We start from the raw sequence: 13,854 nt of genomic DNA, 5'->3' as shown, positions 1-13,854 counted from the left end.
CTAACTGCCCACACTTTCAAAGGCTTTAGTTCTTTTGAATGAAAAAAGTAGTTTTTCATTCATTTCTCCCATTGGATATAATTATTTATTTATTTTTTAATCTTTGTTAAAGCGTTATAAGCCATGAGCCAAGTCAATCAGCTACACGAGGTGAATCATAATATTACAAACTTTGATTTGAGGGGGGGCATCATAAAGGAATTATGCTTAGGGCACCAAAATGGCTAGCAGCGGCACTGAATGTACAAGACTGTGTACAGAAAGAACTGTGTATGGAAAGTACTACAATCATAAGGTAGTTTATTGAAAAATATGCATATACATTTAAATATTGAAGTATTTTGACAGCGTAGTAAGACCGACTTGATGATGTAATTTGGGGTGCTTCATGTGAGTGAGCGGAGCTAACAAGATCTTTTGGTGTGTTTTGCTTGTTTCAACACTGATTGGTGGAATTTTCTGTACAGCATCATGGGTAATAGTTTTTCACCACAAATCCTGCTGTTAAACACTTAATACTAAGTTAAAATAATGCAGGCTAACGGCTTCAACAGAAGCAAATACTATCGATTAACTGCCTCGTTGCTCACAGTAAGGCTGTCTTTAAAGGTTTATAAGTTATCATTAAAAATCTATTTCTACAACCTGACTGTTGCACTCTATTTGACTTAAGTTGCAACCTTTGAAATCTGTAGGCAACTGAATAGCTTTTAGAACAGAGCTGTTGCTGAATTTTCGATCCTGAACACTTCATCCGGACTGAACTTTCTTAAACAAATCTGTGAGACATTCAAGGACTTCTTGATTATTATGCTTTAGATCTTGGCAAAAGAAGTGATACAGCTTGATCTCGCTTTTCTCAGATTCTTCATCTTCTAGAAATATCCTCATTACTGTTTAAAGTGTAACCATACAGTATGCTGTTGTAATGCACTTACAACAGCATAATGTCTCTCTCAACAGCAACAGCATAATGTCTCTATCTATCTCTCTCTCTCTCTCTCTCTCTCTCTCTCTCTCTCTCTCTCTCTCTCTCTCTCTCTCTCTCTCTCTCTCTCTCTCTCTCTCTCTCTCTCTCTCTCTCTCTCTCTCTCTCTCTCTCTCTCTCTCTCTCTCTCTCTCTCTATCAAAGTAGTTTTGTTCTTCCAGACATTCACAAGAAAACTGTTTGTTTTCTCAAGGGTGTCTTATGGACTCTATATAATTAGGTGTAAGAGAAGGAAATATACCTTATATACTGTAGATGCATTCTCACTATCAGATGACTCATATAAATTGTGCATTGCGGTGCAATTTTTTATCATTAATTAGCATGAAGAGAATAGAGACTGGGACACTGTGTTTTATTGTGTAAGCATCCAATTATGAGTCTTGGATCTTGAGTTTTTGTTGTCTTATTTTTATCCTCAGAAACCGAGCACAACAGCAGGATTCTCGAAAGTAAAAACAAATACCATTAATTTCCTCCCTAGAAACATGTTTTTAAGGATAATGTATAAACCTTTTAAAGAAAGACTATGAGTTCCAATATTAAGCTATAGCACAGTATAATATGATTTTGTAGAAGCCAGAAGTCTTTTAAATGAGTCCACCTCATTAAGATCCACCAATCAGAGAAGTTGCTGTTATCAAAGTTTGTAATGTTGTAATTCATCTCAGAGCTTTTGAAATCCCCAAAATACATCTGGAACCATGGCCGTCGGAAAAGTGAAACATGAAGTTGCAATCTGTTGCATTTAGCTTTTGTAATCAGGTGGTTTGGGAATGTGGCTGTGGTTGTTTATGGGGCATGACAGCGATATTGAAATACTTCTAGAATAGCTCGATGTGGCTTGTTTGGAGGCATAGTCGGAAAGAGGCATCATGATAGATATGCTTCAAAATACCATGCAGCCAATCGAACAAACCATCATGCGGGCTTTTGTGTGTGTGTCTGCAGAGAATTACCAGGTGTTTGTCCCAGAGTCGGCACAGGTGGGGAAGCCAGTGGGGAAGATCAAAGCCAGCGATGAGGACATCGGAATCAATGCAGAGATCAAATACAGCATCCTGAACCCTGAGGGGGCCGGAATGTTCTCCATCTCCACAGACAAAGACACTAGAGAAGGTGTAATCACGCTTAGAAAGGTATTGCAGTCATTTTCATTGGTGTTTACTAAGGCAAGCATCATGACTATTATTGCTCATACTAGGGTTAGAGGATTTTCTAAACCCTTATTAATAAGTGGCTGTATGAACACTTTTTGGCTGGTGGGCTTTTAGAAAATATGGGCTCTGATAAAATACTTGACTAACATTGTTCACTAGTGAACATAAATGCATCACAGGAGATTTCTGTCCAAAAGTAATGAACATTTCCACCACAGTGTCATTTCTGCAACATCTCAAATTATGTAAAAAGCATTTTGAAGGGGACTTTTTTGTGGAAGGACATGAATCATATCTAGTGAGCAGAAAATGTCGTTTATATTATCATTGTAGTGAATGTCTCTTTATTTAGACTGCAGAGCCAACAGAGACATGACAAACAAAGAGCTAAATACAAAAATCTAAGGGAAAGTTGCAGTCATGAAATTTAAATAACATCCAGATTGCAGTATGTTTTTTTTCCACACTTATCACTTGAGTGTTTGTCTTCAACATAAGAACGAAAAAGGATGGTATAATTAAACCAGTCAAGATGTTGTCAAAATAGCACTAAATCTGAAGCTGCAGACTCTGAAATTACACGGATACACTGACAAATATATATATATAATCGATCCATCCTGACTACTGTAGGTCAAGCAGACGTCTGGCACTCTTCATGGCTCAGATGCTCATTAATGGTCTCTTTTCTGTATTCCGAGCTTCTTCAATTCCACACTCAGTCCTGGGGGTCAGAAATCTGTGAATCCAGTGAATACTGAGTTTTCCTAAAGCCAATCTTGTAAATAAATGCCTGCCAGATCTGTCCGACGAGACGGGAGGTGAAGGTCGGGTAGGTTTCATGGTGTTTACAGACGTGACCCCATCTAGAGAGCGATTTAGCTTCTGTGCTCCGGAAGCAAAAAAGACTGACCTCAATATAATCTCAGTTCATAACTTTTTGGAGTACTTGAAACTGCTAGAAGCCACCAAGAAAGTGGCTAAAACTGACTGACTGAAAGCAAAATATTGTGTATATCTGTAATCCAGTTCACACTTGTAGTACGGTTCTCTAAGTTCTTTTGGTACGGACCAAAAAATAAAATGATACATTTAGACCTTGTTCGGTTTGTGTTCACACTGTCTATTTTTGAGACCAAACTTAATGATACAAAAGAGACTTTTTAGATTTTGCGAAAGAACTTACCATACATCCAAACCAATGCTGTGCTGGGCTAAATGTGCTCACTGTATGTCCGTAGCTACATATGATGGTGTATGATGGAGCTGACAACTCGTGAAAGATCTTATGAAATGTGTAAAGGATTCAAAACAGAGGTGGGAATCCCTCCGTCACACACAAACGAAGATCTGCATGGAGACGGCATTTCTGACGCCAGTACTGAGCTGTGATGGACAACATAGCTCCAATGAGGAGAAAAAAACAAGTATTCTTAAGCATTATAATTATCGAGGGTCGCATCTGGTGACATCACGTCTTGTGTTTGGTTAGTTTAGATGTCTTTGTTCCGTTTATATTTTAGGCTAACCGCACCAGAGTTAGTTTGAAAGCGAACCGAGACCCAACTTTCTCATTTCACCTGTTTGGTGCGCACCAGGGTTCATATGGCAGCGTTCACACTTATTTAAATGAACCGCACTAACAGAGCAATCACACCTGAGTTCGTTTTAATGGAACCAAACCTGACAAGTGTGAACACACCCTAAGTTTCCTGTTTTTTCTTCTCAGCAACTGAATTACGAAAAGAAGAAGCAGTACAGCCTTCACATCGCTGCAGAGAACACACACCTGGACCCACGCTTGTCCTATCTGGGCTCATTCAAAGATGATGCCACCCTCAAGATCACAGTCGGAGACGTGGATGAGACACCAGTTTTCTCACTGGATTATTACATTTTGGAGGTGTACGAGAACGCAAAGGTTGGAAGTGAAGTGGGAGCCGTCACAGCGAGAGACCCAGACAGCAAAAACAGCCCTGTCAGGTAAGAAGATGTAAAGGGTTAAAATAACACTTCGACCGGTAATTATACACAGGCCATAATGTCACACAATGTATTGTCCTGATGTATATAGTCGATTAGACGACTATTGTGATTCATCCTAATTATAATAATAATAATAATAATAATGTTTTTTATTATTCTTATATATATATATATAACTACATATTTAGCTAATTACTGAAATTGCTTTTCTTGATATACATACTATTTTGTAAAAATGTCATGTTATCACCCAAATACTAACATTAAATAACTTTGTACAATTATTACAGTACATGCATTGTAATATAATCTTATAAATATTATTATTAAGGTGGGTATTAGAGATCTGCGGTTGGCGGTTACAGCCACGTGTAAACCACGGTTCAGGCAGATGACGTGACGAAAAATAGTATTTAAATTAAATTCAGGCGGGTGGCGGTTGAACCAATCAAATGAAAAAAAAAAAAAATACATTGTTAAATATTGTTACCTACATCCGAAAAGTACATCCGTATCATTTCTAAACACCTTCCTCCGTATCCTCTGCATCACCCAGAGACCTTAAAACAGTCAGCGGATGGCTTTGAAATTGATCAAAAAACATCAGTGCAGATGGATGGCGGACAAATGATGAGTTTTGTGATGCGGTTGCGAATGAAATAATAGCCCATCCGTGCATCTCTTGTGGGTATACTTATTAAATTAATATTATCAAAAATGTTAGTATATGTGGCTATTTGTATATCGCCAGCAATAGCCTATGCCTACAAAACACATAACAAATTTTGTTAGAATTTGCACTAGCAAGATTTTAGTAAATTAAAAATAATGATTTGCTCAAAATATGCCATGATATAGCAAAATAATCCGACATTTCTCTTTCTCTCTCTCTCTCTCTCTCTCTCTCTCTCTCTCTCTCTCTCTCTCTCTCTCTCTCTCTCTCTCTCTCTCTCTCTCTCTCTCTCTCTCTCTCTCTCTCTCTCTCTCTCTCTGTCTCTCTCTCTCTCTCTCTCTCTCTCTCTCTCTCTCTCTCTCTCTCTCTCTCTCTCTCTCTGTTATGCCCTCCCATTTCTCACATATCTCTGTAAAGGTCGAATTTAATAAGATGACATTGAGTTGATATGACATACACAGATCTTTCTCTCTCTCTCTCTCTCTCTCTCTCTCTCTCTCTCTCTCTCTCTCTCTCTCTCTCCCTCTCTTTTTTTTATTATGGAGGATAATGTTAATTGGAGCAGTTAAGGCACCCCATGTTAGCATGTTAGTAAAACACTGCTGCCAAAGGCTCAATTACCTCCACACACTTTAATAAAAGAGAGGTGTGCACTGATATCATGCTGCTTGCCTAAAGAAGCCAATGGAATTCAGTGTTTCTGGTAAACACATTATCAATATATTGTGGCACTGGGCAATATAAATGAAGTGACATATACACTCACCTAAAGGATTATTAGGAACACCATACTAATACTGTGTTTGACCCCTTTTGCCTTCAGAACTGCCTTAATTCTACGTGGCATTGATTCAACAAGGTGCTGAAAGCATTCTTTAGAAATGTTGGCCCATATTGATAGGATAGCATCTTGCAGTTGATGGAGATTTGTGGGATGCACATCCAGGGCACGAAGCTTCCGTTCCACCACATCCCAAAGATGCTTTATTGGGTTGAGATCTGATGACTGTGGGGGCCATTTTAGTACAGTGAACTCATTGTCATGTTCAAGAAACCAATTTGAAATGATTCGAGCTTTGTGACATGGTGCATTATCCTGCTGGAAGTAGCCATCAGAGGAAGGGTACATGGTGGCCATAAAGGGATGGACATGGTCAGAAACAATGCTCAGGTAGGCCGTGGCATTTAAGTGATGCCCAATTGGCACTAAGGGGCCTAAAGTGTGCCAAGAAAACATCCACCACACCATTACACCACCACCACCAGCCTGCACAGTGGTAACAAGGCATGATGGATCCATGTTCTCATTCTGTTTACACAAAATTCTGACTCTACCATCTGAATGTCTCAACAGTAATCGAGACTCATCAGACCATGCAACATTTTTCCAGTCTTCAACTGTCCAATTTTGGTGAGCTCTTGCAAATTGTAGCCTCTTTTTCCTATTTGTAGTAGAGATGAGTGGTACCCGGTGGAGTCTTCTGTTGTTGTAGCCCATCCGCCTCAAAGTTGTGCGTGTTGTGGCTTCACAAATGCTTTGCTGCATACCTCGGTTGTGACGAGTGGTTATTTCAGTCAAAGTTGCTCTTCTATCAGCTTGAATCAGTCGGCCCATTCTCCTCTTACCTCTAGCATCAACACGGCATTTTCGCCCACAGGACTGCCGCATACTGGATATTTTTTCCCTTTTCACACCATTCTTTGTAAACCCTAGAAATGGTTGTGCATGAAAATCCCAGTAACTGAGCAGATTGTGAAATACTCAGACCAGCCCGTCTGGCACCAACAACCATGCCACGCTCAAAATTGCTTAAACCACCTTTCTTTCCCATTCTGACATTCAGTTTGGAGTTCAGGAGATTGTCTTGACCAGGACCACACCCCTAAATGCATTGAAGCAACTGCCATGTGATTGGTTGATTAGATAATTGCATTAATGAAACATTGAACAGGTGTTCCTAATAATCCTTTAGGTGAGTGTGTATATATATATATATATATATATATATGTATATATATATATATATATATATATATATATATATATATATATATATATATATATATATATAATACATATAAATAATGCATAATATAAAAATACTGGAAATATTATAATTATAAACTTCATTTATATTGGCTAGTGCCACAATATATTGATAACGTGTTTACCAGAAACACTGAATTCCACTGGCTTCTACATATTTTATTTAATACATTATACTTTATGAAATTATTCTGAAATTAAATTAAATATTTTAACACAATAGTCACTCACAATTACAAAAAGATTTTATTGAATATATTCAGATATAGAATCATCTATTGACAAGGCAGTTTTAAAATGGCACAAAAGCAGTTGCTAAAACGTTGATGGTGGCTCTGTGCTTGACTGATCAATGGTATATAAGTATGCAAATAACAATATCCACTCTGGGTTTACAAATGCATATGAGAAATATGAAAATCGATCTACCCAGGATTAATTACTAAACCGCGGTAAAGTATGAACAATGTGAAATATCGTCACTGACGAGCATAAACCTTTTATATCCAAAACTGCTTTTTTTCAGGAAATGGAAATTATTATTATTATTATACAACTAAACACTGTTTAATTAAACAATTGTGACTTTAAAATATGGTCAGACACTTATGTTTATCGTTATATTATTAACATTTGAACAAATCTAAATATAAGTTTAAAGGTTTTTGACCAGTGAATGTCAAACATATGTGTTTTCTTTATCATTAGAACTTTATCATTTTCATCAGCTTAAAGGTTATTCAATGTATTATAGCTATGTAGACACTCAGTTTCTTTGTTGTTGTTTTTTTAATCTAATGTTGCCAAAATCTCATGTTATTAAGGGTGAAGTGCTACGCATAGTATTGGCCATGACTTTGACCTTCTCTGCTCCTCAAATACATAAAACTTCAGCCTTTATATACAGTATAGTGTTTCTTGAGTAAAGAAAACACTGTGCTTATTCAAACAACCAGCTCTTTATTTATCCTTGCCTTGCAAACAAGCAGAGATGGTCTAAAAAAAAAAAGAAATTTGAGGATCCAATAGACGTCCAAGGTTTATTCACAAGCTCATTTTAATACTTTTCATGGGTTTAATATTGGCAAAACCCACAGACAGACGTAAAGGGTGACAAACAGTGATGATTTATGAAAAAAATAAGAATGCAACATAACCTAATGCGTAAAGTCCAGAAGAATCATATTATGTATGTAAGAAATTCTAGTAAACAAAATAAATGGAGTATTCTTAATATTAAAGGTTGTGCTCATCATAGTCTACAGAACATGATGAAAATAACAATTTGAATGACAGGCCAGTGAACAATGGAATGAAAAATAAAATGTCAGAATGCTCCTTTCACCGGCAGTAAAATGCATAAAGTGTAAAATCCTTATTGTTATTTTTCTCTCATGTCTCATGCATTCAAGGACGGTGCACATTTTCTTGTGGTAATGAGATATGACCCTCTATGGTTTATTAGCATCTCTCTCTACTAGTGGGTTGAGGATGTGTGTTTTCAAGCCATCTTTGAATGAACCTTCACAGTCCATGTGTGACGGAGGGGCCATAACTCTCACGGTCATGCAAATGCTGGGATTCTCATTGGTTGATGTGAGTGAGATCATCGGTTTCACGCGAACGGCTTTTACATCAGCATTTATCGATGTGATAAATAGATAAATAAAATACATAAGAGAAAACAAGAGAAAAGTCTCATAAATAATCCCTGATCTCTTTTTTTTTAGTTTGTGTTGAAGGATAGCACATTTAATTTTTTTTTCAGTCCATTTATTGCGTTTCTGCTCTTCCGATTTTAATCTGCATTTCCCATAAAAAACAGCATTTCATTTCCGTACAAGAATTTATACAGCAGTATGTAACCATTAGCATACAAATAAAATGGCATTGAAGTTTGAGAATCAGCATTAGCTTTATGGAAAAATAAGCAAGGTCACTGTTATCTCCTTAGTTTTTCTCCTAACCATTATAATGATGCATCTGATCATTATCATATATCTTGTAAAAGATTTTGTCTCATGAGATGCTGCAGTGAAAATGTTTTTTAAAGGCATATTCTTCACAGTGGACACCCTGGTATTGAATTAACAGAGATTTTAGGGTGATGTTTTGGGTTTTGCAGAGACATCTTTGTGTTTCATATATTTCTTCCAAGTTAACATAATAAAAGCTAAACAAATATTTTTTAGAGCACTTAAGCAGGTTTTTTCTTCTTCTTTTTTTTCGCAAGCAAAGGGATGCTGGGTGGCGAAGTCAAGTCGGAGCACCTTCATTTATACAGCACTTTTAACAATATAGATTGTTTCAAAGCAGCTTTAAAGTGATACTAGGAAATTACAGTAATAGAGATTGTTTTGGCTTTACAGAAGCTCTAGAATAAAGTTATTGTTAAACTAAGTTAGTTTTGATTGATTCACTTCCGTTGCAAATATCATTATAAACTTGGTGGCCGATGTATGTAACGAACCGTGACTTCTGTGTACCGTTACACCCCTAATATTTATATATATATATATATATATATATATATATATATATATATATATATATATATATATATATATATATATTATATATTATTATATAAAAGCAAAACAGCAGAACCAAAGTCAAAAACGAACTGCTGTATCCTGAACCAAATCTAGAATTATAAGCTTACATAAAATGTTAGCACTAATTTTCGGCTGCCTTGCACACTCTAGTATTTTCTTCAGGAAATGCAAATGTGGTTTAATTTCACATTCATACTTGGAAAGAGACTCTGACAGTCTTTTGAGAGTCTCTACCAAGCATGTCACTTGAGGATTTGTTAATTATGTCCAACTAATGCTTCTTCTCACAAATTTTCTCCTTGCAGTTTTTACTTTTCTTCTTCTTCCTTTTATAATTTAGGTTCTGCCAGGTCTGTTGTTATCTAAATAGCTCTGATTCACTGTGTCATTTTAACTGGAATATTAATACACATCTGCGTATATACCTAAAACCACTCATAAATCTCACTGAAAATGACCTGTTTGGTGTCTAACAGGGTGATCGATCATTTAGAGTAATCATATGAACAAAATGAGAGTTTTAAGACAATATTAATGCTCAATACAATGCGCATTTTGTCCGACAAATGTAATGTAAGCTAATTTAATTAAAAACTGTGAAAAGAACTCTTGTATTTAGTGCATTATTCTTTTGAATTAATGAATCTCTTACAATGTTCCATCTTTACCTTTCAGCTTTCCATTAAGTCACTGTGTTTTTTTACATTATATATTCCACTCTGTATTTCTACAGTGATCTGTCATAGAGCTGGGTGGCATGATGTATAATTACTCTGAAATAAGCTTTTGTTCAGTAAAATATAAAATAATTACTATATAAATGAGTAAAATGGCCCTTTAGGCTGAGCTTTGTCGAGTATCCCCGCCGTAAGTCATGCCACATGTGAAATTGGCAGGGTTTCAGGACCAAGCCATGTACAGCAATACTATCTCTCTTATAATCATGCATATCCCTGCTGTTTTTGCTATTAATGCCACAGCTATGATGAAGACGGGTGAAAGGCGGAAAGGCTCATGCAGTATTCATGCTCTCTCTTCTTTATTTAGGTATTTCATCGATCGCAGTGAAGACAAAGAGGTGTATTTCGATATTGAATCCATCAGTGGAGTCATTAGAACGACTCAGCTCTTGGACCGCGAGGACACGCCCTGGCACAACATCACTGTCATGGCAACAGAGGAGGGTGGGTACTACCAGAAGCCATGCTGGTAGCTGGTCCATCACTTTAATAACTTGGGAATTAGTTTTCCAAGACAAGTCTCGGCAATAAACGGCTCATGAAAACGCCTCGTGCACTCATGAGAAACGGACTGCCGTTCATTTTCTCGCTTTAAAAATCACTTGCCCTCTCGCTGCTGTGAAATCAACCTCGCAAGTCTGTTATAGTCAGAGATCGCACCTATGACCACTTAAGGAATTGTTTGCTCAGAAATGAAAATTATTTACTCAACCTCATGTTGTTCCAAACCCGTATGAGTTTGTTTTTTTCTGAGAAAGGGGAAAACTAAAGACTGCTGATTGTTGGTTCTTTCCATGCAATTTAAAGGAATGAGGGCCAAAGCTTTCAAGCTTCAAAACAGAAGCAGAAACAATGTAGAAGATCCTTAAAAGGGAGTCCATACGGCTTGTGCAATATATTCTCTACATGGAAGATGTTGCACTCATAAACCCTTCCACTGAGCTGTTAATTGCTGTGACCAGATCATTGATTCAGTTGAATTTGAGAACCAGTTCAGTCTGATTTATAATTGAATCTTTCAGATTTATTTTGTTCTGTTCCAGATTCGTTGAAGGTTCTGAATCAAAAGAATGATTCATTCAGAGATTTTACGTCGCTACTCTTTTAAACTCGTTAAAATGCTAAAGAGTGTAAATCTCAAGATTTTCCTTCCACAAAGCTCATCTAATGCTTTCGTAAGACTTGCCGTATAGATCACTGATTGTACTATGATGCGTTTATGCCCTTTTTGATGCTTTGTAATTGCATGGAAAAAGAGCAATCAGCACAATCTTTAAAGATTTGCCTTTTGTGTTACACATGTTTGAAACAAAACGAGAGTGAGTAAATGATGACAGAAATTTTATTTTGGGTGAACTATCCCTTTAAAGAAGCCACTCATGCAAGAGATCAAAAACAAGCAAAGATTGTAATATTTACAATCCGAACAGGGACCTTATTTGGAGTGTATAATCTCTGAGATGATTAAAATCACTGGAAGTAATATAAATGGAGTCCCGTGACTCTTCTGCTGTAGATTGTATCACAGTAATTACCCTTACACCCAGCACGAATGACACACATTCAGTCTTCTATATGATAATGATATTCCAGCATGTGAATGAAAAATGAGATCACTTTAATATATCAGTTATTTTCCCTAGACAGTGATGAGATCAAATGGAGACTTTTACGCAAGTCTGCTGCTCAGAGATGTACATTTTTCTCCACTAGAGCCTCAGAAAAGTGCTTAACTATGTCTCAAACTGTGCTCAGATTTGTTCAACAACATTTCTGTATAAACATTTGACACTTTTACCCAAAGCGACTTAAAGTGCACTCAAGGTACATATTTTATGACTACATTATCTGAGCTATCCTTTTATTTATCTCAAAGAATTTCTTTTTTATATATATATATATATATATATATATATATATATATATATATATATATATATATATATATATATATATACATCCGTGGAAATTTTTCTGAGCTATGAAAGTGCAGAAAATATTTATCTAAGGGTGTGTTCTCACTTGGCATTTTTGGTCAGATTAAAAGAAACTCATTTGAATAACCATGAACGCTGCCATCTGAACTCTGGTGACACCAAACAAGCAGACCGAGACGCTGAAAAAATGAGTCCCGATCCGCTTTCAAAAGAACTGATGCAGTTCAAATGGAAAATGAACGCAACATGGACCAAAGTCATGTAAACGAACCAAAAACAGGACATGATGTCACAAGATGCGACCCTCAAGCATAACAGTTTTTCCTCATCATAGTTCTGTACAGTACAGTTCGGTAAGTTCCGTTGTGAAATACACTTTAAAAAAGCCGACCAATCAGGTTGAGAACATATCCCTGTCTGTCACCTTCTGCTCTGAGACAAGATGGTTGAGGATGCAAATGCAGTTTATTTAAAGGGTTGGCCACAATCGTAATCCAAATCCAGGCAAGGGTCATACACAAGCAAACAATCCAAACAATAGCAGTTAAGGGCTGAGGCAAAGAGAGAAATCCGAGGGAACAGCCAGAGAATCGAGAAAACCAGTAACACAGGGGGAAAAAAACAGACAGAACGCTCAATTGCAGTACAAACACTAAACAAGACTTTGCAGGCAATGACAGAAAGAACCAGGCTTATATAGGGTGAGTAAACAGGATGAGACACAGGTGAATGTGATAATTGATGATTAGTCTGAGCAAAGGATTATGGGGAATGGAGTCTGTGGATGTGTGGTAAAGTCCGTGGTGGAGTGCCCTCTGATGGCACTCTCACTGGTGATCTTTACACGGCCTTTAGGTTTGGTGTCAAAATGCCAACGTGAACACTAAGCTGACCAGGACTTAGTTTTTTAGTTTGTTTGGTCCGAACCAAGCAAACCGGACTACAAGTGTGAACACACCCTAAGTAAATAAAGAACAAACATGCCAAAAAGTAAGTAAGCACAATGACAGAACATAAACTCTTGAAGTTATTTTGATGTGTTTGTGTTGTTGTATGCAATCAAATATACACCGAAGGGAGTAAAAGTCCTTTTTTTTCTTAACTAATGGTGTGTTGTTTGTTGCCTTGGCAGTGGCTTGCCATTAAAGGCTTCATTCTGAGAAATGGTAATTTCTAGTCACGCTGTGGGTGGGAATTGATGTTAGAGTGCTTGTTAGTGAGTATGACGAGGGAGAGGAACTCACTTGGCCTGTACACTTATAAGACACCTCTGCAATTATACGCATGTTTATTTCACTTAACAGTAGCAGTGCCGTTGACAGAAATCATGCTATTTTATCAGCTACTTTTCATTGTGGTGCATGAATATTCAGTTATAAAACTGATAGATCTGGCTCCTTTTTGCCAGATTTTACACAGCCTACGCTCACATAACAATTTTTCTATTGGTTTGGTTCTGCATTTCACAAAGTTTCTATAAGAACCAAACCAACCAGCTCTAAGATGAATCACAACATTACAAACTTCGATTTTAAGAAAATAATATTTGAATATTGGAAAAAAAGGTAAAGGTACAAGACTGTGTAAATTCTTTTATATAACATATTTTATATGAGGACAAACTACTTGCCTCATGAAGCACTGAACAAATCAAGAACAAAGATACAATCTAAAACTGTTGAATTACAAACAATTTAAGTGCATTAAAAATGTCAGATATACTGTATACAAATAGTTTGAATGTGGAAGTAAATTGACTTGATTACAT

At 36.7% G+C, this 13,854-nt stretch overlaps 1 protein-coding gene across 1 annotated transcript in view; it reads left to right on the top strand.

Moving 5' to 3' along the window:
- The window catches only part of LOC143709713 (cadherin-18), a 110,806-nt gene that overhangs the window by 73,756 nt on the left and 23,196 nt on the right, over positions 1 to 13,854 (top strand). Inside the window, exons 6-8 of the mRNA XM_077200326.1 lie at positions 1,940 to 2,127; positions 3,878 to 4,131; positions 10,457 to 10,593. Of these exons, the coding sequence (XP_077056441.1) occupies positions 1,940 to 2,127; positions 3,878 to 4,131; positions 10,457 to 10,593 (579 nt within the window). The remainder of the gene's footprint in view (positions 1 to 1,939; positions 2,128 to 3,877; positions 4,132 to 10,456; positions 10,594 to 13,854) is intronic.

This window comes from Siphateles boraxobius, unplaced genomic scaffold, assembly GCF_051911475.1.
Source record: "Siphateles boraxobius isolate OS27281-9 unplaced genomic scaffold, OSU_SipBor_1 46, whole genome shotgun sequence".
Taxonomy (NCBI): Eukaryota; Metazoa; Chordata; class Actinopteri; order Cypriniformes; family Leuciscidae; genus Siphateles; species Siphateles boraxobius.
This window is presented reverse-complemented; position numbering and strand designations above follow the sequence as displayed.